At 43.7% G+C, this 23,885-nt stretch overlaps 1 protein-coding gene across 1 annotated transcript; it reads right to left on the reverse strand.

Moving 5' to 3' along the window:
• Nucleotides 1–11,542: 11,542 nt before the first annotated feature.
• On the reverse strand, nt 11,543–23,714 carry GCKR (glucokinase regulator). Its single transcript, XM_023250920.2, is given in 19 exon segments — nt 11,543–13,989; nt 14,089–14,132; nt 14,135–14,182; nt 14,375–14,471; nt 14,845–14,921; nt 15,309–15,406; nt 15,648–15,758; nt 16,401–16,506; nt 16,615; nt 17,713–17,818; nt 20,098–20,192; nt 21,170–21,223; nt 21,403–21,469; nt 21,825–21,877; nt 22,197–22,274; nt 22,920–22,988; nt 23,179–23,313; nt 23,315–23,336; nt 23,656–23,714. Coding segments are annotated over 19 exon segments (1,434 nt in total). The 3' UTR covers nt 11,543–13,875.
• Between the last annotated feature and the right edge of the window lie 171 nt (nt 23,715–23,885).

Genomic DNA, 23,885 nt, shown 5'->3' on the forward strand with positions numbered 1-23,885 from the left:
AGTTTCTAATATTTTGTTGGGGATTTTTGTTACCTCTTTTCATGAGTGAGACCATCCTGTAATTTTTCTCTCTTGTTTTTTGTCAGGCTTTCGGTATCAAGGTCATGCTAGACTCATGAGTTGAGGAATGTTCCTCTTTTTTTTTATTGTTATGAAAAAGTTTGCATAAAATTGGAACTATCTGATTCTTCAACATTTGGTACAACTTGTCACCAAAGCCATAAAAGCCTGGAGTTTTCTTTGAGTGAAGGTTTTTGGCTAAATATTCAATTTATTTGAAGGTTATAATACTATTGAGAATTTGTAAATTTTTTTGAGTCTTCTATGGTGACTTATATTTTTTAGTAATTTTTCCATTTAATCTACATTTTCAAATGTATCGATATAAAATTACTCAAATGCAGTACTGTCTCCTTGTTTTTATATTAGTTATTTGTGTCTTTTGTCTTTCCTTTTTTCCCTATCCTTGATCTATCTTGCTAGACATTTGTCCATTTTAATTATTTCAAAGAGCCAACTTTCTGTATGTTTACTTTCTATTTCAATAATTTCTCCCTTTGCCTTTATTATTTCCTTACTTCTACTTTCTCCCTTGTCCCAGTTTTATTGAGATATAATTGACAATTCTACCTTCTTTGGATTTACTTTGCCTTTTTTTCTAACTTCCTGAGATAAATGCACTTTTAACCCTTTTTCCCTAATACATGCATTTGAAAGTATAAATTTCCTCTTAAGTACTACTTTAGTTTCATCCTGCAAGTTATGTAGAATTTTTAAAATTTTTTTAATGTTTATTTATTTTTGAGAGACAGAGAGAGACAGAGCACAAGCAGGGGAGAGACAGAGAGAGAGGGAGATACAGAATCCAAAGCAAGCTCCAGACTCTGGGCTGTCAACACAGATCCTGACGCAGGGCTCAAACCCACAAACTGTGAGATAATGACCTGAGCCGAAGTTGGACACTTAACCGACTGAGCCACCCAGTGGCCCCTGATATGTAGCAATTTTATCATTCTGTTCCAACTATTTTCTAATTTCCAGGATGATTTTTTCTTTGATTCATGGGTTATTTGGTAGTTCATTTTCAGTTTCTAGACATATGGGGATTTTCTTTTTTTTTTTTCCTTTTCGAATTTTTATTTAAATTCTAGTCAGTTAACATACAGTGCAATATTGGCTTCAGAAGTAGAATTCAGTGATTCATCACTTACATAAAACACCCAGAACTCATCACAACAAGTGCCCTCCTTAATACCCATCAACTATCTAATCTAGCCCATCTCCCACCCCCTTCCCTCAATTGACCCTGTTTGTTCTCTATCTTTAAAGGTCTCTTATGGTTTGTTTCCCTTTCTCTTTTTTTTCCCTCCTCCCATATGTTCATCTGTTTTGTTTCTAAAATTCTGCATATTAGTGAAATCATGTAGTATTTGTCTTTCTCTGACTTATTTCACCTAGCATAATACACTGTAGCTCCATCCACATCATTGCAAATGGTGAGATTTCATTCTTTTTGATGGCTGAGTAATATTCCATTGTGTTGTGCATGTGTGTGTATGTGCGTGCGTGCGTGTGTGTGTGTGTGTGTGTGTGTGTGTTTTCTTTATCCATTCATCAGTCAATAGACATTCAGTCTCTCTCCATAGTTTGGCTATTGCTGATAGTGCTATTATAAACATTGGGGTGCATGTACCCCTTCAATTCTGTATTTTGTATCCTTTGAATAAATACCTAGTAGTGAAATTGCTAGATCATAGGGTAGTTCTAGTTTTAACTTTTTGACAAACCTCCATACTGTTCTCCAGAGTGGCTGCACCAGTTGGCATTCCACCAAGAGTGCAAGAGGGTTCCCCTTTCTCTGCATCCTCATCAACATCTGTTGTTTCCTGGGTTGTTCATTTTGGCCATTCTGACAGGTGTGAGGTGGTATCTCATCATGGTTTTGATTTGTATTTCCCTGATGAGTGATATTGAGCATCTTTTTTTAAGTTTATTTATTTATTATTTTGAGGGTGGGGGGCACAGAGAGAGAATCTCTCACTGTCAGCACAGAGCCTGACTCAGGGCTCGATCCCATGAACCACGAGATCATGGTCTGAGCCGAAATCAAGAGTTGGACACTTAACCAACTGAGCCACCTACATGCCCCTTGACCATCTCTTCGTGTGTCTGTTAGCCATCTGAATGTCTTCTTTGGAAAAGTGTCTATTCATGTCTTCTGCCCATTTCTTCACTGGATTATTTTGGGGGAGGGGTGTTGAGTTTGATAAGTTCTTTACAGATTTTGGATATTAACCCTTTATCAGAGACATGGGGATTTTCTAGTTATTTAACAAAGTTGCACTGTGGCCCAAACTGTTCACAAAATCCTAGTATTCCTAGTTTCTGGTCAGTTAAAAAAATTCTTGGGGCACTGACAGCACAGAGCCTGCTTGGGATTCTCTCCCTCTTTCTCTGTCCCTTTCTACACTCACATGCTCTCTGTCTCTCTCAAAATAAATAAACTTTTAAAAATATTTTAAAGCTGATTTGTGGAGATGCCTGGGTAGTTCAGTTGGTTGAATGTCCAACTCTTGATTTCAGCTCAGATCATGATCCCAGGGTTATGGGATCAAGCTCCACATTGGGCACCTCACAGAGCCTACTCAAGATTCTTACTCTCTCTCTCCCTCTGCCCCTCTACCCTGCTTGAGCTGTCTCTCTAAAACAAAAAACAAAACAAAACAAAACAAAACAAAACAAATAGGGGTGGTTCAGTTGGTTAAGCCTATGACTCTGGTTTTCGACTCAGGTCACGATCTCACAGTTCATAGGATCGGGCCCCATGTCGGGCTTGGCATTGACAGTGGAACCTGCTTGGGATTCTCTCTCTCTCCCTCTCTCTCTGCCCCTCCACTGCTCACACACACTCTCTTTATCTCTCTCAAAAATAAATAAGTAAATAAACAAACTAACTTAAAAAAAATAAATCCTATTTTAAAAAATTCTTCGGGCACCTGGGTGGCTCAGTTGGTTAAACATCCAGCCTTGGCTCAGTTCATGATCTCGCGGTTCATAGGTTCGAGCCCTGTGTCAGGCTCTGCGCTGACAGCTCAGAGCCTGAACTCGTTTCAGATTCTGTGTCTCCCTCTTTCTCTGCCTTCTCCTGCTCACGCTCTGTCTCTGTCTCTGTCTCTCTCTTTCAAAAATAAGTAAATATTTTTTAAAATGCTTATAAAAAATAAAAAATAAATTTAAAAAATTCTTTGTGTGCTTAAACATAAGATATATTCTGCAGGTGTTAAAAATAGTCTTTTCAGAGTTTTCCCTTCTACCTGTGTCGGGTCGGGGGAGGGGTTGGGCAGAAGTGTCTCTGTGACTGATCAATTCTGCACATTATTTATTTACTTATTTATTTATCCAGACCAACATGGGTTTGGATCCCACAAAACTGGGATCATGACCTGAGCTGAAACCAAAAGTTGGTTGCTCAACCGGCTGAGCCACCCAGGTGTCTCAATTCTGCTCATCTTGATGTTCAAATCTATATTATTCCCTAAACTTTTGTCTGCTTTTTTCCACCAATTACTAAGTATGTAAAATTTCTCATAATGATTGGGGATTTTTTTATTTCTCCTGTGACTACTGAGGATACTCACCTTATGTATTTAAAAAAATTTTTTTTTATTCTTTATTTTTGAGAGAGATACAGAGTGCAAGCTGGGGAGGAACAGAGAGGGAGACACAGAATCCGAAACAGGCTCTAGGCTCTGAGCTGTCAGCACAGAGCTGGACGTGGGGCTCAAACTCATGAACAGCAAGTTGATGACCTGAGCCGAAGTCGGACGCTTAACCGACTGAGCCACCCAGGCGCCCCAGCTTTGTATATTTTTAAATGTTATTTAAAATCATAAGTTATTCCTGGTGAATTAAATCTTGTATTACTATGAAGACCCTCCTTATCTCTAACGATACTTTTTGCCTTTGGTTCTTTTGTCCGATACTGATATTGCTGTAGCAATTTTCTTTTGTTTGATATTTGCATAGTATATCTTTTCCCATTCTTTTACCTTCAAACTTTCTATATCTTTTCGTTTTAATATTGGATAAATAAACAAAATCTAAATATATGTTATTTTCAAGAGACACATCTAAAACAAATTGGTTTTGGGGGCCCCTGGGTGCTCAGTCAGTTGAGCGTCTGACTCTTGATTTCAGCTCAGGTCATGATCCTAGGTTCATGAGATCCAGTCCCATGTCAGGCTCTGCGCTCAGCATGGAGCTTGCCTGAGATTCTCTCTCCCTCTGCCCCTCTCCCTCACTCATGTTCTCTCTCTCTGTCTCTCTCTCTCTCTCAAATATTAAAAAAAAAAAAAAAAAAAAAAAAAAACAAAACAAATAGATTCTAACTGGAGCATTCATTGATAGAGTAGGCAGTTAGTTAGACATGTGCTAGGGGCAAGGACTGTGATAAATAGGTTACATATTAGAAGCCTAGAGAAACAATATCCTGACTTTGTGGCTTCCAAGACCTCTGTGCTAACAGATCAAGAGCCACAGGTGCAGCACAGTCCCCTCTCCTCTTCTACCTCTGCCCCAAGGTAACCCCTAGACTCATTATAATGTATTTGCATTGTGGTTTTAGCCTTCCCTCCACCCCAAACACAGGGGAAGGCTGCCCTAACTGTTATGGTACAAACCTTGTAGGGTCAAAAACTCCCCCTCCCAACCTGTGGGAAGAGTCCCCCAAAAGATTGCAAGCAGCCTCCTTCAGAGACCACCTCACCCTGTCCACGACCCAAGACCCTGGCCCCCCATAGAAAGAAAAGATCCCTGTAGCCTCAGGGCAGTTGCTACCTGGGGGCCTGCCTGCTCTCCCGCCTTCAGCGTGTACTGTCCTTGATACGCTGCTTTGTGCTTGCTACTTTCCTTCTATCTTTATTCAAGCACAGATCCCCACGTAAATCTTTCGTGGGGATTCCAAGAACCAAGACCTCCATTCATGCAACACAGATTCTCCCACCTGTAACAACATGTATTCCATGTTGCTACTGTTTTTCTCTTTCCATATGCTGTTCTTTGGAAGCAAGCCCCTATGTGTAGCCCACAGTGGGGATGGAGGGAGTGAGGGGTTGTTAAGCTTCATCTCTCGGAGTAGGGCATATCGACATGCATTATTTGGAATTCTTGTATAGGGAAGATTTGTTTCTTCCTCTTATTTATTCAATTATCTTGTTATATCCGAATGAACTCATGCATACTTATCTTGTACTTTGTGTTACAGTCCAATATTGTATTATTGTGTTAATACAGTCCAGTATTGTATTATTTATTCTGCTGCTCAAATTGTTCCAACTTTGCCCATTGGGAGGCTCTCTTAGGTTGGGTCTTGTGTCCCTCATCCCTTTGTTTTTACGAGCATTTCTTTACTCCCGGCTCCCCTTCCTGTCTCTTCCACCCAAGTCGTAGCACCACAGCTACTAGTTGACAGGTAAGCCCAGTTCTTCTCTCTTCCAAGATGGAAGCATTTCCCACTACCTAGATGCATGCAGTGCCTAGGATTTGACCCACTTGTCCATACCAGAGCTGAGTCTGGATTGGATCTTAGACATTTTGCTGTACTCATAGAGCCCATCCCTGGAGCCAGATTTGGGGCCCCTCTATCTCCTACCTAGTCCCAACATCTTCCTTCAGCCTTACTGTTCCATGTGCCCGGACCCAACCTGTCTAATATTCAAGACCATTCATGAAAGATCAGCTGATTTGGATGGAAGATCCTGGGTTTCACTTTTTAATATATTAAGTTTGAAGTACATGCAATAGCCAAATATCTTGTACCCTTTCTCTCTTACTTTTGATCCAGCAAATGAGTGTAGCAGGAAATTGTTTCCTTCATCTTCCACAATCCAACCCCGTCTTCTGAACTGACCTTTAGTCATTTCAACAGAATTACTGCGTTGTGTTGATAATAGATTACTCTCTAGCTTTCTTACCCTCAGAAGTTTGCTTTCTCCAAAATAATGGTAAGTATTGTCACCCAACCATTTGTCTCTGGATAATTCTAAATTTTTTTTTATTAGTTTTCTTTATTTTTGAGAGGCAGAGAGTGTGTGGTGGAGGGGCAGAGAGAGAGGGAGACACAGAATCCGAAGCAGGCTCCAGGCTCTGAGCTGTCAGCACAGAGCCTGATGTGGGGCCCGAACTCGTGAACCATGAGATCATGACCTGAGCCGAAGTCGGATACTCAACCAACTGAGCCACCCAGGCATCCCTGTCTCTGGATAATTCTAAAAAAAAATCTTTAAACCTCTTTAGTTCTGCCTTGAGGTCAGATTCCATTGACAATGATCTGACTCTCTGATACTGGAACCACACCCAAGTACCAGTTTCCAAACATGCCCAGGTTTTCTTTGGATGTTCCTTCACCCCACCCCGACCTCCTTTTCCCCAAAATTTTCCTAACTGTTGACCTACTCTGTAATCTCCCCCCAAATAATTCTGGCAGCAATCTGTACCTAGCCTGCTGTTCTAATCTACTTCGACTCTCTCTGTCTTGTTTGGGAATTGCTCATATGTGCTTGTGAATTCCTAGCGGGTGGGGATTCAGACCGTAGCCATCTTTGTGACCTCCATAATGCCAGACTGCATCCAGCCTCTCCTCCACCTTGTTCATAACAGCTGAATATCATACACAACTGTACAAGAATTGAATTCACTCGCTATCTTGGTACCATCCAAGAACTTGGCAAGTAAAACAAAACAAAACAAAACAACCTCTGGACTTCTAGAACCGTCCTGCATCCAACCTTGGAGAAATCTGACCTTACACCACATCCATTTCACATGTGGGAGTGAGGCTACTGCACATGTTGGCATCATCAACAGGATCATGGGGGCACTCTGCCCTCTCCAGTGCTCGAAAGCAGGGTATCTTCTCTGACTTGACCCTGTTCACGGTGCCAAGAAGAGAGAGGAATTTACCCAATGAAAACACAAGGGAGAGAGTTCTGGGTAAAGAGAAGCAGAGAGGCTCCGAAGGACCCTTTCCTCACTTTACGCATCTTGAGCTGCAGACTTAGGAAGAAGCATTTGTGGAGGATGAAAACCAAAAGGATGACGCTGAGAAGGCACCATGGGAGTGGTGGTTGAGGAAAGCGGTACCGGTTAAGGATCTAAGGTACAAGGTACATGTCGATGTACAACAGGAAAAGAGCTCAGATAGAGGCCCACAGATACTTCGAGGGCATTTATGGCTACCTTTAAAAGGTTGATTACTTTATCCTAAAACCAAAATCTGGGTGCGCGTGGGTAGCTCAATCGGTTAGACGTCTGACTCACAGTTGCATGAGTTCAAGCCCTGCATCAGGCTCTGTGCTGACAGGGCAGAGGCTGCTCGGATTCTCTCTCTCTCTCTCTGCTCCTGCCCCATTTGTGTGTGCTCGCTCGCTCTCTCTCTCTCTCAAAATAAATAAACTTAAAAAAAAAAAATCTGGCTTTTAAAAGTCACCTTACTGCCTGAAAGTTTCAGTGAGCTTCAGAGGTTTTAGTTGGGTACTTCTCAGGCACAAGGGGGAGCCCACTGTCTACTATCAGAGTCTTATGTATAGCCACTGAAGAGCTGGTATGGGTCTGTGATGAGCAAGGGTGCCTTTGATTTGTCAAAACAGATGACAGCGGAGGTGCAAAATGGACAGACTGAGGTTTCCAGTGTCTGTCGCGTCCTGCCACCAAAGGCTGTTCAGCACCCCCAGGGTTCCTTATGTTCGTTCCCCTTACAAACTTGGACAGGGGATGCAACTCTCACTTCAGGGTCTAATGTGTGGATGTAGTTTGCATTCTAGTGACAAAGATCCTGTCATGCCTAACAGGGACTCTTTTTCTGAGTGGCCTATGTTGGGGGCACAACTTCTTCCCTTTTCCTCTGGAATTAGCTAAATTCCCACCTCTCCTCGTTTGTATGATTCTATGCGGGAGCAGCGCGTACGTGCGTGTGCGTGCACATACGCGCCTACATGTGTGTTGGGGGGGGTGGATACAGAGATGCTGGACTAAGGTCTGGATTAGTGGCCAATGAAATGGGCTTGGGGGGCAGGGGGAAGTAAAGAAACAAACCTGCTCTTGAGACCAACCCATGCCACCCATCTTGTCCCACCTCTAATTTATTAACTCGGATCTACTGAGCTTGGAAGATTAACTTTCCAAAACAAGACACTTAGTTTTATTTCTAGAATCAGAACATGCCAGTGAAAGTGGGGACCACTGGGTCAAAAGCAAGAACTACCCCCAAACTTTCCCCACCCTGGGCTGCGGGTGGCCCTGGGATTGGGCCTCTCCTCCCACCACAAGTGCTGCTAGCCCAACAAGCCTCCGTGGGCTTCACTTCACTTGCCCAGAAACACCAGTTCACTGCAGGGCAGGCTCTAGGCTTGATGATGTTGGAAATCAACATTCTCACCAAGGGAAAACAGGAAGGAGAAGAAGGCCGTATGTATATTCTCCTATGTGTATATATAAGTACATATGTGAAAAGAACATATACAGTTAACCCTTGAACAAGGGTTTGAACTGCACAGTTCCGCTTATATGTAGATTCTTTTCTTTAAATACACTGTGGTACTGTAAATGTATTTTCCATATGATTTTCTTAATATTCTTTTCTCTAGCTTACATTATTATAAGAATACAGGATATAATATATATAACATAAAAAATATGGGTTAATTGACTGTTTATATCATCAGCAAGGTTTCTGGTGAACAGTAGGCTATTAGTGAAAAGTTTCTGAGGAGTCAAAAGTTATACAGAGATTTTCAACTGCATGGGGTGTCAGTGTCCCTAACCCCCACATTGTTCAAGGGTCAACTGTATTTCCTTGTTCTTTCTACTGAAAAGGCCAAGAGGCAAAGTCATCCGTAGCAGTGAGCCTACCCAGCACCCAGGTTTCTAAATACAGCAGTACCCACTTATCCACAGGATAAGTTCCAGACCCCCCCAGTGGATGCCTGACACCATGGATAGTACCGAACCATATGCATACTATGTTTTTTCCTATACATACATACCTATGATAAAATTTAGTTTATACATTAGTCACAGTAAGAGATTAACAACAACTAATAACAAAATAGAACAATTGTAATATACTCTAATAAAAGTTATGGGAATGTGGTCTCCCTCTCTCTCTCAAAATATCTTACTGTACTATACTCATCCTTCCCCCTTCTTGTGACACTGTGAGATGATAAAATGGCTACGTGATGAGATGGAAAGAGGGGAATCACACAGGCATCGTAACGTAGCGTTAGGCTACTACTGACCTCCTGGCAATCCGTCAGCGGGATCATCTGCTTCTGAACTCTATTTGATTAGGGTAAAGGAAACCGTGGAAAGCAAAACCATGGAGAAGGGGGGACTGCTGTACCAATCCCCACTGACAACCACCAGGACTCCTTGAAAATTACCGATTCCAGCCAGGGCTGGAACCAAGGAAAGTACAGGCTGAACCTGGGACATTTCTGTACTCCTACATAGATTGGGTACACAATTGTCCATACACACACACACATAAATAATAATTAAGAGATTTAGAAACTGAAGTGATTTCCAAAATGTCTTGTTAAGCAAAAACACAAGGCACAAAAGACTATAATATGCTACCCTTTGCATAAGAGAAAGGTAATTTTTTTTTTCCAAAAAGAAACATAGATGGGGAGCCTGGGTGGCTGAGTCGGTTAAGTGTCCAAATTCAGCTCAGATCATGATCTCACGACCTTTGAGTTTGAGCCCCGTGTCAGGCTCTGTGCTGACATAGCTCAGAGACTGGAACCTGCTTCGGATTCTGTGTCTCCCTCTCTCTCTCTGCCCCTCCCCCGCTCACACTCTGTCTCTATTTCTCTCTCTCAAAAAAATTTTTTTAAACAAAACACAGCAAAGAGTGTTCAAACACTAATGGGGATATGTCACAAGGACACAGGGGCCAGCTTGAATAAACTCTCATTTTGAACATTAAAATCAATAATGACAGGAATGGATTAAAACACATTTAACAACAACAAAAAATTAATGAGTCCATACAGAGTCTAAACAAATATAGATGAGTGGGAAGAGAAGAGAAAGATTTTCTTTCCAGAAGAATGTCAACTAATAAATGGAGAAATAAGGGTAGAAATAGAAAATCACCATTTTAAAACCACCATAGTAATAATTGATTCAACCAAGAATCACCAGTGCATGCTAAAACCATTGGGTGAAAGATTGCTAAGGAACAGGAGACAAAGAAATCTGATACTACCTTGAGTAACTGATCAAACATAGCATCACCAATAAAGGGACTAACTGATATCAGGTGCCTCCTAATGTGATAGGCTGATAAAGGATATCAGTAGTCCTATGCAGTACTCCTGCCAAAAAACTTCACCTGAATATAATGAAGAAACAATCAGGCAAATCCAAGGTGAAGCACATTCTAAAATCAAATTGGTCCAGATTTCTATGCTATCAATGTCATAAGGGACACACAAAGCAGCTGAAGAACTCACGTAGAATAAAGGAAACTAAAGAGACCTGATGACTAAATGCAATGCGTTATCTCTGATTGAATCCTACGCCTGGAAATAAAAAATAATACAGGGAGAATTGGGGAAGTTTTAATACAGTCTGCATGTTAGATAATAGTATTCACTGTCATTTTCCTGAGTGTGATAATTATATTGCGGTTACGTATGCAAATGTCCTTGTTCTTAGGGGACACAGTAATTTATGTCAATTGTCATCATATCTCCAAGTATCTTTTAAATAATTCAGAGGAAAAGAGGGATGAAACAGATGTGGTAAATGTTAAAGACTGGTTAATCTAGGGAAAAGTGTATGGGTGTTCACAGTCCTATTTTTGCAATTTTTCTGTAGGGTGGAAAATTTTCAAAATAAAAGTGTGGGAGGAAAAAATGTGTGGGAGTTTACATCAAAAATATTTCTGCAACTAAAGATTTACTAATGGAAACCTCCTTATTTCAAACAATTGCTATACATTTAGAAAGATACAAACTGGATTCAAGCAAAAGACAGAAGCCATAGACACACACACACACAAAATATTGCTAGATGTGACTATCTAAAAATGTAAATCATCTCTACATCAAAAACATAGAAATAAAAAATAGTAATAAACTAGGGGAAAATACAGAACAGGAAAAAATGGCTGCTATCCTTGCTATATACACTCCCTCTTATAATTAGTAAGAAAAATAGACACTTCTTAAAGAATGGGTGAATATTCCCAAAAGGTATGAAGAAGTAATTCAATAAAGAAAAAAAATTCAATGGCCAATATATACTCTTTTTTTTTGTTTTTTTTTTTTTGTTTTGTTTTGTTTTTTGTTTTTTTTGGAGACAGAGACAGAGAGCAAGCAGGGAAGGACAAAGAGAGAGAAAGAGAGACAGGATCCCCAGCAGGATCCCCACCGGCAGCACAGAGCCTGACACGGGACTAGAACCTAAGAACCATGAGATCATGACCCCAGCTCAGAAGCTCAACTGACTGAGTCCCCCAGGCGCCCTTTAATCTTTTTTTTTAATATAATTTATTGTCAAATTGGCTTACATACAACACCCAGTGCTCATCCCAACAAGTGCCCTCTTCAATGCCCATCACACACTTTTCCATAGTCATCAAAGGAATATGAATTAAAACAACACTGAGTGCTTTTTGTTCTGTTTCGCTTTCTTTGCTGATTAGTGAAGATTAAAAAGAACAATGCTACCCAATATTCAAAGGGTATGGGGGAACAAGCAATTTTCTACTTTGTTTACAAACCTTTTAGATCACTTTGACAACCTGTATCCAAAAGCCTTGGAACACTTGGGTGGCTCAGTCGGTTATGCATCTGACCCTGGCTCAGGTCATGATCTTGAGGAGGTCCAAGAGCTCGAGTCCCATGGAGCCCCGAGTCAAGCCTGGGGTCAGGCCCTGTGCTGACAGGTCAGTGCCTGGTGTCTGCTTCAGATTCTGTTTCCCTCTCTCTCCACCCCTCCCCTGCTTGTGCTCTCTCTCTCTCTCAAAAAATGAACATTAAAAAAATTTTAATTAAAAAAAAAGCCTTAACATTTTACACACCTTTTGGCCCAGTGATTCCACTTTTGAGGTTCATCCCAGGGCTTATCCTCATGAAACAGTCAAATACAGGTAGAAGGATGTTCAGTGCTGTATTTTGATTAAAGCCATGATATCGAAACTATCTACAATGTCTAACAATGGAGGGAAAAGTGAACAAATTATGGTACATCCATACAGCAGGATACTACATTAACATTAAAAACGATGATGTGGATATAATTGTGCAGAAAGGTGCTCATAATTTTCAATGAAGAGAAGCAAGTTAAAAACACCATGTCTAATATGGTCCTATTTTTGTATAAATATACTTACATTTGCATAAAAAGTCTAGAGGGACATTCTCCATAATTTGTCTAAGTGGTTTTTGGGAAGAAGGCTGTTATGGATACTTTTTTCCTTCTTTTGATTTCTGTATTTTCTAAAGTTTTTACGATGAAAATATTGCTATTATAATTACAATTTTCTTTAAAAATACAGATATCTTTCAAAAGATCACAGGTTAACACTCTCTACTGTATCCCCTAACCCTGGAATAGTACCTGGCATGTATATGTGTATAAAAAATATTTGTTGAATGAATAATAAAAGAATCTGGCTCAACTCACAGGTATGGCCAAAGTGTATATTGTACAGCGAAATCAACCACGGGCTTAGAGTCACAAGGCTGGGGTTCCAGTCCTGACTCCTGCTTTAGTTGTGTGGCCATGATTATAATCCCTTAATCTCTTAGTTTCAACTTCCTTATTTGAGATATGGGGGACATTAAACATACATCCTTTAGGAGACTGTTATAAGAACTGATATTATAAATGAAATACCTTGCAAAGTGCAGAGGCCTACATGTGTATTAGGTATGATGACTGTATAATAAACCCTGTAAGTGTGGAGAGGTATATCACATAAAGGAGGAGCCTAGACAATGTGGGTTTAATCAGAGAAGACTTCCTAGAAGATGTGAGATCTCAAAGGAGACAATGAATGTGGAAGGTATGCCAAAAAGTAAAGATGTGACGAATGAAGAGCATTTGGAAGGGAAGATAAAGATACATGTTGGAAGGAGCATGGATCCCCTTGCTCAGGGGGAGAAGGGCTTCTGGTGAGCTCTGAGTACAGGTAAGGCAACATTCCAGCTGTTGTCTGCTCGAGTTAGGAAACTTCCTGGAGGAGGTGATCTGAATAATGGATGAGACCATGGCTCTCTAGGGCAAACCTGCAGGGCCCTCGTTGGGCCCTGTGGATGGTAAACAGGTGTTGAGTGAGAAAACTGAGGGCCAGAGACATAAAACTGCTTTCTTTCTTGGGCTACAAAGCACAGCTGAACTGACACCCAGATGTCCTGATGTCCACTTCAAACTCTAAACTGCAAAGTGCACCCAGGGTGATTATTATTTCTGTGGTTATCATCATGGGTGTACCAGATTATAATTTTACTGGTAAACAGGATCCGTATCAGTGTAATATTGCCTGCAGTGAATTCAGCATAGTAAACTTGCAAACCTATACCATAAAGACTTTTGTATAGTGAGGAGGACTATGGTATTGACAGTGAACCTGTAACAAAGGACCAATGAGTACCTGTCAAGTGATTGGTGGTCTGGCCTTTTTTGCATTTTTCTTTTTTGCATATTTCTGGAGAAAACTGAGCCACTGCCTTGGAAACTCTGACCAGTGACCTGGTAGCCCAAGAACTTGCCCAGCTGGCTTTGTGGAAGCCCAACAAAGCTTTCTACCCACTAGCCTTGAGTTTTCTAATTTCTGGAATCCCTCCTCCTCTGAGTTCTTTTCTATAGATAATACTTTCTCATGCTCCATACCTGGATAAAGTGCCCTTCATATTCGAAGAAAGGCAGTGGCCACATGATACTGATGATGGAGGGGAAGAGTTTCTTCAGAGGGGTCTGGAGAAAGAGAGACAGAAAGAGGAACAGAAGAAGATCTCCAGGAAGGCCTTGCTGTAACTGCCACCCAAGGTTCCCTCCTAAAGTTTGGACCCTCACCGGCAGGGACTGCCCCACAGTGCTATGTGCCAAGGCCTGGATGTTGTCTTCTCTTTCACCTGCTCCACCAGCGTCTGCACCTCCATGAGATTGTCTAGAAGGGGAGGGCACCGGAGTTGAAAGGCTGGCTGTTCAGCTGTTCTTCCTGTTACCCTGGGGTCCAGTCAGGACATATGCCCCTGTCCCTGCCTCTGAGCAAGTGCCTTAAGACCCAGAAAAACGACAGTTCCTGAGTCACTCCACTGCCTCCATCTACTCACCCCACTGCTCCCATCTTCCCTCTTACCATCCAGGGTAAAAATGAAGACCACAGTGTCAATTTCTGTGAGGGATGGCAAGATGGAAGTCAGGAAGTCCTCCTGGGAGAAGGAGAACTGGGGACCCTGCGCAGAGGAAGATGAGAGTTCCCCCCACGAAAAACTCCAGCACATTGGCTTGGAGACTGCAGAGAGCCTCAGAGGACCTTTAATACAGTGTTCTTGTATATAGATGAAAGGTTCAAGGAGGTAGTGTTTTGCCCAAGATGATGCAGCAAGTTGAGGGAAGAGCATGGGACTAGAGCCAGCTTTAGAGGGCGAATCCAGAGCCTTCCACCCTCCCTGTGCTTCCCCAAAGACTCCTGACCTCTAACCCATATTCTCTTCTCTGGATGACTACCACGTTGTACTCCCCGACCTGTCTCCACCATTCCTTACCTCCCACTCCCTGCTCACCAGTCACCTTCACAACCTCTCCCACATCCCATCATCCTCCCACCTGGTTGATGAGCTCAGCCTTCTGGTTAAACATATCACTGTGATCACCAATGAGAAAGCCACGGACATCTCGGAAATCTGGAAAGTTTAAGGAGTAAGGAAAGTTTAAGGAGTAAGTTTAAGGAAAGTAAGAGAGGAGTAATGGGCTTTATGGGAAAGAAAGGTTCCAGACTTGGGGGGGGGGGCAGATGTTAATGGGGCTTGGAGGAAAGTGGCAAGTGGGGTGTAGGGTGAGGTGTAGCACACATGAGAGGCCACAACTAAAGCAGGGCTGGGAACTGAGGGACCAAGGCCGGAGTAGGGGTTCAGAGGAAAGAGTATTTGACTGAAATGCCTATTCGGATAGAAAAGAATGGACACTGAATGAGGAACCCTCATGGGTTGGGAGTAGGAAAGTGTTTCGATAGCAGACCAACTGGTTTGCATCAGGAGGAACCAGGAAGAGAGTCTGGCCTGGGGTTCCACCAGCACCAAAGGTGTGGATGCACTCCACTCCATCCATGATGGCAATGATGCCAAGGGTCTGCCAACCAACCATGTACACTCAGCCTTTTTTCTCCAGGCTGAGAATGGGCTAGAGGTCAAGACATAAGAGATCACAGTAAAAAAAAAAAAAAAAGAAAAGAAAGAAAGAAAAACCAGGGATCAGAGAAAGATGCGTATGTCAGAGCACAGGAATAAACCAACAGAAAGCCTGCCATGACCCTCCACCATGCAGATCTGCTACCCTCACCACGTTAACATGTGTTCTAAGGACATTCCCCATCCACACCACTTCCCCCCTCCAAACACATTTCCACACACCTGGTGCTGGCTTGCTTCATCAGGGTGGCGCTCTTAGGGCTTTGGCTATAGGTCACCTGATGAGCCCGCTCAAATGTCCGCAGGATTTCCAGAAGGCATCTGGGAGAAAGGCTAGCAGTTCCCAGGGTGGGCCCAGTGCTCCCTCAGAAAGTATGAGTATCACCCCTGCCCAGGGGAAGGCACAATTCCCTTAAAACTAAGTTCTACTGGCCCTTCATGGAAGTACAGTGAGTGGACCCCGACAGCATTCCAGAAGGGCAGAAAAAGTTTCAGTGAGCAGAAAACAAAGACCAGACAGAAGGACAAGGACATGGGAGAAGGATAGGATCAGAGCTGGTAAGAAGGTAGGTGGAGAGTCTGGGAGCCAGGCCAGAAACCCTGGTAAGGGAAGAAGCCCCCAGCAGAATGAGCTCTTCCTGCCTGATTTGGATCATCCCTAAGTCACAGACTCTCCGAAGCTAGGTTAGTTTTGGATGTCCCAGATGGGTTCAGGGATTAGGTGCTCCAGGTGGGCACAGGGATTAGTGGGCCCTGAGGAATCCAGGGTCCACTGGAAACAATCGAGACTCTAGGACTGTGTGGTGGGAACAGTGGCATCCCCAGGCCAGCTCTTTTCCCACGGGAGGAGCGGTGGCGCCTCTCACCCTTGCTGCCACTAACCAGTCTCTGAGTCCGGACCTGCCACCCCCCAACATGTACCATCCCACTCCCTGCCTGACTCTGAGCAGATCTTCCCTACCTCTCTGACGCTGCAATGCCCCCCGGTCCACAGTCTTGTGCGCTGCCAGTAACAGGGTTTCCAACAGGATCTTGGTAGCGTTTCTACCTTTCATCCAGGATGAGCCACTGAGGCCCGGGGCTGAGGAGGTGATGACACCCAGGAGGAATTGGGGAGGAAGGAGAATCCCCGAGCTCACTAGTTAGTGATCACTGGGCACGCAGTCTGGTTAGTGACTCCCGGGCATGCGCTCTGGTTAGTGGCCCTTGGGCATGGAGTCTAGGTAGTGACTCTTGGGAATGCAGTCTGGTTAGAGGCCACTCGGCATGCATATGGCAGTACTGGTGGTGCTCAGTATGCTATGAGGAGTGCTGGGTTGAGGGCTTAACTGAGAGAAGGAGAAGAGAGAGAGTAAGGGCCACCTCTAGTCGTTTCTACGGTACATTCAGGACTCTGAGGAGGAAGCCACAGGGACTGGATGTCCTGCTAGCTGGAGATAAGCGTTTTTCACTGAGGGTCTTTTTTTCCCCAAGAACTTTCTCCCCACTCAAGGCCCCATTTTTTAAAGAGCAGTTTTTCAATGCAAACACCACATTTCATGTTCTTTGGACAGATCAATGAAGCAGCCATTGTAATGGTCCAGGTAGGTAACACGACACACCAAACATAAAGAGATTATTGCAAAAAGCAGGACAAAGGCAGTGTCTGAGAAAAGGAGATTAAAAGCAATCAACTGCAGGCGGGAGAGGGGAGCTCCTGAGAGATGAAAGATATGGCACTCACATGTGACGTGGGGTTCCTGCCTTCCCATCTCACCAAAGGAAGAGCAAGGAGAACGTCACAGCCGTGCCCGTCACAGGCAGGGAGGGGCAGCGACAGCGATTCAGCCAAGGCTCCTGCCAAGTCAAAGTGAGTATAGACGATGCCGGTGCCATGCATCCTCGATGCAGAGAAAAAGGCACAGGAGCACAGGAGGCTTGGAAGGCCCACTCAGTTTTGCAGAAGATTAGAAAGCAGAAGAATGAAACTGAATGCCATATTTTTTAAAGCCCATCTTTGAAATTAAAACACAAAAGAACAACTCTTTCTACTGATAGATGAAGAAGAGGTTCTTCAAACAGGAAACTGCCCTAGCTGGCTTAGGTATTTGATGATGACTGATTTAAGAGGCAGGGTCAGGATGGAAACACATCTTAAGGTGAACAAGGAAAGGGGAAAATAGGATTTGCTTCACAACATTTTAGTTGACACACAATGCCAGGAATTCAGACCAGATGTAACAACCTAAAATTGGAGGCATTTGGGAAGTGGCAAGCATTCCCTAGGTGGGGGTGGGGGGGATCCTACCCCAATTGCAGGATTGAGCACAAAAGCTTCCTGTTTCTCTTGCAGTTTCTGCATCCGTTCTGCTACTTGTCAGAATGTCGAACGCCAGTCTTCAATGGGGTCATTTCTGGGGCCCACAGAGAGACAGAGGTGGGGAGATTATCTGTGAGGATCTCAACGAAGGGCTTCAGATGGGAGTCAGGATCAAAGACCACATTGAGATTGGGGTCCAAGGACAACAGCCTCCTAGAGAGGTGTGCTTTAGAGCTCTTAGGGGCACTGTGTCCCTGAACCCCAAGGACAAGGGTTTGTAAAACATTCAGCGATTTAATCCCAGAGCATAGCCAACTCTCAAACCTAAAACTCCAGCCTGAGACCAGAAGTTTCTTGTATCCTGGTCCTTGCACATGTTCCACTGTCATGACCATACTACCCACACTCTCTGTAGGCCCCTGGAGGAGTACCTATCATCAGAATGTCAAAATTGCCACCTTATTTTCAGTCGTAGGGTCCATCAGAAGCCCTTCCCATTCCCAGAAATATATTAGGGAAATCTCCCCAAATAGCAAACCCCTCACTACCTGAGGGACGAGACAACAGTTCCTCCTGAAGGAACCCAATTACAAGGTATGAGGCATAGCACCTAACAGTTGGCAAACATACCTTTAATAAATGAATCCTGAAGAAAACAATGTGCTAATGGGACAAGAGAGTAACAATCTTGTTGGCTGCGTAGGTGTAACCATGGAATCTCTGAAGAATGGGGATCTTCTGTAGTTGATCTCTGCTTATCAATTCTGCTAGGGGATAATTAGCAAATCACCTATTGTGGCAGGAGCTCAAAGAGTTACCTTTGAGTTCTCCCTAACCTCCCCTAATCATCCCATCCCTGCAAAAGTTCTACCCCTCCTTGAACTATTTTTACATTTTTTCATCTGTATTTCTTCGAGGGCAAACAAGTTTCACATATTACATGCCCATTGTGTTAAGTGTTTCCTATCATTTGTCCTCAAACTACTTCTGAAACTCCTCTCCCAGAGAGGAGACAGTGTTCACTGGGTGGTTTAAAACCAAGATTCTTAAATTTGGCTAGTCATCAAAATCTCCTGGGGAGTTTTGTTTGTTTGTTTGTTTTTTAAACTACCCATTTCTGAGTACCACGCCCATCCTGAGAATCAGCTTCAGGAGTTCTGGAGAGGAGCCCAAAAATCTGTATTTTTAAAATGCTTCCCAGACGATTCTGAAGATCAGCCAAGTTTGGGAGCCACTGATTTAAGGAACAACTGGAAGATCTCCACGCCTACATTGTTTGAAATCCTTCATTTCACTTAGTCACAGTGCCTGAAATTAGCATCATTTGCCGCAGATACATTTTTGGTGAAGGAGAGTCCTCCATTAAAAGGATCAGGGTTAAAAGTATCTCAGACTCATTTATATGTTCATACGAATTACACTACAAGCCTGGAATCTAGGAGTTGAGAAAAGGGCCTCAGAAAGAACCCAGCTGTCCCTCCATCCAAGACCACCATTGAATGTGCAAAGCTGCTTTTGAGGAATCAACAAGCCTTCTCTGGAATGCTCCAGAGAAGGAAGCTTTCGGCTTCATCAGGGTGTCCACTCCAAAGGTTCATTTACAGAGTTCCCCAAACCTGCCTGTGCACCAAAATCTCCAGGGATGTTTTTAAAAAATAGATATTTCGGGGCCTTACCCCAAACCAACAACATCAGAGCTCTCGCACAAGGGGCTAAGAATCCACTTTCTTATTGCTTTAACACTCTCAAGGCAGCACATTCACAGAACCACCTGAGCACTATTGGTTTCCTATGCTGACCTTCTCTGAGATCAAAGTGACCATTCACCTAGAGAATAAGAGGGAGGTGATTTGGTGGCACAGAGTTCTCAGGAAAGGGGAACCGGGTGAGGGATTTGAGTAGCCAGAGGGGACTGAAGGGGTGCCCAGAATGACAAAAGAGAATGGATGCTAAAATAAGGGAGCTGGGCAAAGGGAGTCAGTACCCAACACTCCTTTGAAAAGACACTTGAAAGAAAGTACAGAACTTTGTGGTACGCATTTCCCTGACCCTATTCTATCTTCTAGCCCTTGTTTTCCTTGTCTCTTCCCTCCCTGTTTTGAATGTATCCTTTATTGAATTTTATGTGGTCTTTGTAAGCTGCTTTTAATCTTTTCTGAAACAAGAGAATAAATCAACCAACTGACCAAAAACACAAAAATAAAAACCAAAATTCATAAGCTTAGGGACAGTCTATATTTACTTTAATATTCTGAGATGTGATTAATGAGACCATAAAAACCGTGCCCTCACCTTTGTGGATTTTGGCAGGGTTCCTCTCTGCCTCCCCCTGGGGGGTTGGCCAATCATCACCGTTCATCACGGAAGGCTCACCTGGCCATGTTCACGGGGTTGAAACTGACCAGGACTGGCAAGAAGATGGTTGGGTTATCCATGCAGTAGTCCATCTGGCCTGCCACAAAGGGAGCCTGATGGTAGGGAGAGAAAAATAGGCATGATGAGAGGGGTTACTCTAGTGTTGCCCAAGGCCCAAGTGCATCAGAATCCCCCAGAATGCTTGTTAGAAACGCATATTCCCAGGCCCAGTTAAGATCTACTGGATCCACATTTGAAGGGAGAGCCCAGGGCCTGTATTTTTAACAAGATCGCCCAAGGATGTCCTCTGCACGGTAAATTTCGAAAACTATTCAACTAAATTGTATGCTCCTTAAGGTCAGTGTCCTGCCCTCCTTGTGTGCCTCCTTCCACATCTGGCATCGCTGAACTCGTTTCTGTTTAGTGAATTGTTAGAATCAGAGAGCTGCAGTTGTGAGGGAAAATTTGGGTCACCTAGTCCAGTGCTTCTCAAACAGGCTACCTGGGAATCTTGTTAAAATGCAGAGTCAGACGCAGTAGGTCTGGGGTGGGACCTGAGATTCTGCATTTCTAGCAAATCCCAGGAGATACTGATGTCGCTGTGTGAAGACCATACTTAAGTAGCAAGGGACTGGTCCAGGGGTCAGCTCTTTCTATAAAGAGTGAGAGAGTAAGTATTTTAGGCTTTGTGAGCCCTACGATCTCTGTGCAATACTCAACCCTACCGTTGTAGGGTGAAGTAGTCATAGATATTACGTAAACACAAACAGCTGTGTTTCAATAAAACTTTACTTACAAAAACAAGCAGTGGCAGGATTGACCTGCCAGTGTAGTTTGCTGACCCTGGGACTAGTCCATCTATCTTGGTTATTGAACAGATTGATACACAGGTATTCTGAAATAGGATCCTTTTCCCATTGTCCCACATTCATACAACTGGATCTTAATTAGTGAGAGTAAAATCAAAATTCCTTATGCAAACCCTCTCTGTTGTCTAGCACCCACTTCATCAATCTATTTTCCATGCTAGTCTATTCCCAGTTCCTTTCTCCCCATAGGATAGATCCACCCAGCCTGTCTTCACACTCACAAAGAGTCTCACCGAAATGCCAGTGACAATCACCCTCTTCTTCTCAGCAGCCACCTAGGAGAGGAGGATGGGTGAAGCAGTGCCACCAGGAGGATTCTAGGATGCAAACCTATCGTGTGGGAATGTCAGGGGCAGGACTGGGGAAGGGAATGGGCTTTGGCTAGATAGGGGCTTTCGTGTCATCACGAGAAGGAACAGAGGTCTCTGGTTGACTCTTAGTGGAAGACACAGACCTTCTTTAGTTCCTCAATCCTGTGCAGAGCACTATCTTCTGTCCCTTCCCTAGATGTCACCACAGACCTAAGAGGACAGACTCAAGGTCAGTGGCACTCGTTTGGAAGTAGAAGCCTATGGTATATTAGGGCAGGCTGCTTTGAGAGAAGGGAATGAAGGGAAAGCTACCATTGACTGAACACCTACTCTTTGCTTGGCACCATAACAGATACTCTATAGGGCTGAAAAACTCAAATACCTACAAAGGCAAGTCATATAATTTAAGCATGTGAAGGCAATAAGTGTAAGGCAATAAGAAACAATGGGGACCAAAGCAAACTGGATACAATCTCCATCTAAAAGCCTTAAAATTAAATTTCTAAAAAACACTATCCAGGCCAAGCAAAATATTCATAGACCAACATAGACCAATTTGGCTTACCTGTCACCTCCTGCAATGAGGTAGGTATAAAGAGGTTTCTGTCCTAAACCTTTCTGACAAAGCAAAGGAGCAATTATTTTGGATTTTCGACACCTAGAGAGTAGAGACTGTGTAAGGATTCTCTCAGGCCAGTGCTTAAGCCAGTACTGCCTGGAAGCTGGCACTTAAAACGCTACTTGCAGATGATTGATTGGGGGTGGGGGGAATGGGCTGTAGAGACAGAAGATATGGGGCTCCATATGGAGTGAGATCCAGTTTGGAAGAGAGGGAGCCAGGGATAGAGGGGTCCACCTAGGAGCTTAGCTATGATTAGCTTTGTGGTCCTGAGGGTCACCCCAAGAAGGCAGAGAGAGGAAAATCAGGGATAGGGGCACTCACCGACATGAAGAATGCCATCCTGCCAGAGATGCCCCCTCCACTCAACACCAGCAGCCCCCCCCCCCCAGGCTCCTGAGAAAGGAAAAATGCCTACGTCGTCATGGCCTAGCTCAGGTTAGGGGAAGCATGTTCTTTTCTTTGTCATTAGCAGAACAGGAATTAGGGAGTCTTCTTAAGCCTCTTATGACAAAAGTGAACAGAACATAAGCAGTACGATGTGGCAGAAAAAATCCTGGATTTGAGAAAGAAACTTCAGTCTGCTCCTAACTCTGGCTTAGCTACTTATTCAAACCCTTACTTATTCCAGAAAGGACCGAGCAGCTTGGTCATCAACCAATCAATCAATCAGTAACGCAGCGCTACCCAGCAATTATTAGCTGCATATATTTGGGCAAGCTACTGTGATTATTCTTTGTTTTCCTATCTGGAAAAAAAAAAAGGAGACAATCACACTAATTTCACAGGTTTTTGCAAAGGTAATGAGTGTGAAAGTACATGGTCAATTATAAAGTATTATGCAGATAATAGTTATTTTAATTACTGTGGATTAATAACATGACAATAAAGATCCCAGGGGGAGGACTGGGAGAAAGGAGAACTGAGATCTAGCAAAATGAGAAGTGGAAGCCAAAAAAAAAAAAAAAAAAAGAGAGAGAGAGAGAGAGAGAAAGGTGGAGAGAATAGAAGTTCAGGTGGGAGCAGATGAAGAGTCAGTACCTTCAGCACTTCCTGAACTTTTCCAGCCACTTGTACCATGGTGGTCAGAACTGATTCACTATACAGTCGCTATAGGGAACACGCAGGAATCAGAAGCCAAGAAAAAGAGAGTGGATTGGGGTGGGGGAGAATGAATGTTGTGGTGGAGGGGCTCTCAGGGTTTCAAATATTAAGGACTATGGTCTCAGAGAGCAGAGGTTAAGGTGCGGTTGGGGTTGGCATCTCTATTTTCAGTGTCCAGGGAATGGGTCTGGGTCACCTGGTACATGGGCATGACTTGCCCCTTCTCCTGGAAGATCTCAGCATCACATTGCCCCAGCAATCGAACAATTTGTTCAGCATCTGCTCTGTCCAGGTCCTGGGTCAGTGGGTTTGACTTCTCTGTGATTGGCAGGGGCTGCCTCATACCCAGACAACCAGAGGGAAGGGGGCACAAAGATACAGGCAGGAAGCCGAAGCCTCTTTCATGCCTGCTGATCCAGAGGTGGGAGTGGCAGCAGGCGCAGTACTTGAACACGGACACACACACACACACACACACACACACACACGCACACACACATCACCCAAGGATTTAGCCTGCACTTGGTACTCTGGGCCTATAAGGGAAAGAAGATCAGGGAGGAAGATGGCAAGGAGGAGGGAGAGAACAGAAACCAAGGGTGGAGGAAAGTCCAGAAAAGAAATGATTCTAGGAATCAATGCAGAAGACCAACATGGAGAAGGGGGTCTCACCTCCAACTTGCCAGACTCTGGGGTCTCAACCACATGTTGAAACCGTTTTGTGCCCAGCATGGTCGCACGCTGTGGACACCCTGTCATGCCTGCCTCTTCAGCCACGCAAACCTTTCTGTCACACTAACTCGGCTTCCAGCTGGCAGGGCCTTATCTGAGCCACAGTGATGATTAACCCAAGTACCCTGGCCTCTCTGAGTACCACCCCCTCTGAGCACCTCTTCATGCACC

Source organism: Felis catus, chromosome A3 (assembly GCF_018350175.1).
Source record: "Felis catus isolate Fca126 chromosome A3, F.catus_Fca126_mat1.0, whole genome shotgun sequence".
Classification (NCBI taxonomy): Eukaryota; Metazoa; Chordata; class Mammalia; order Carnivora; family Felidae; genus Felis; species Felis catus.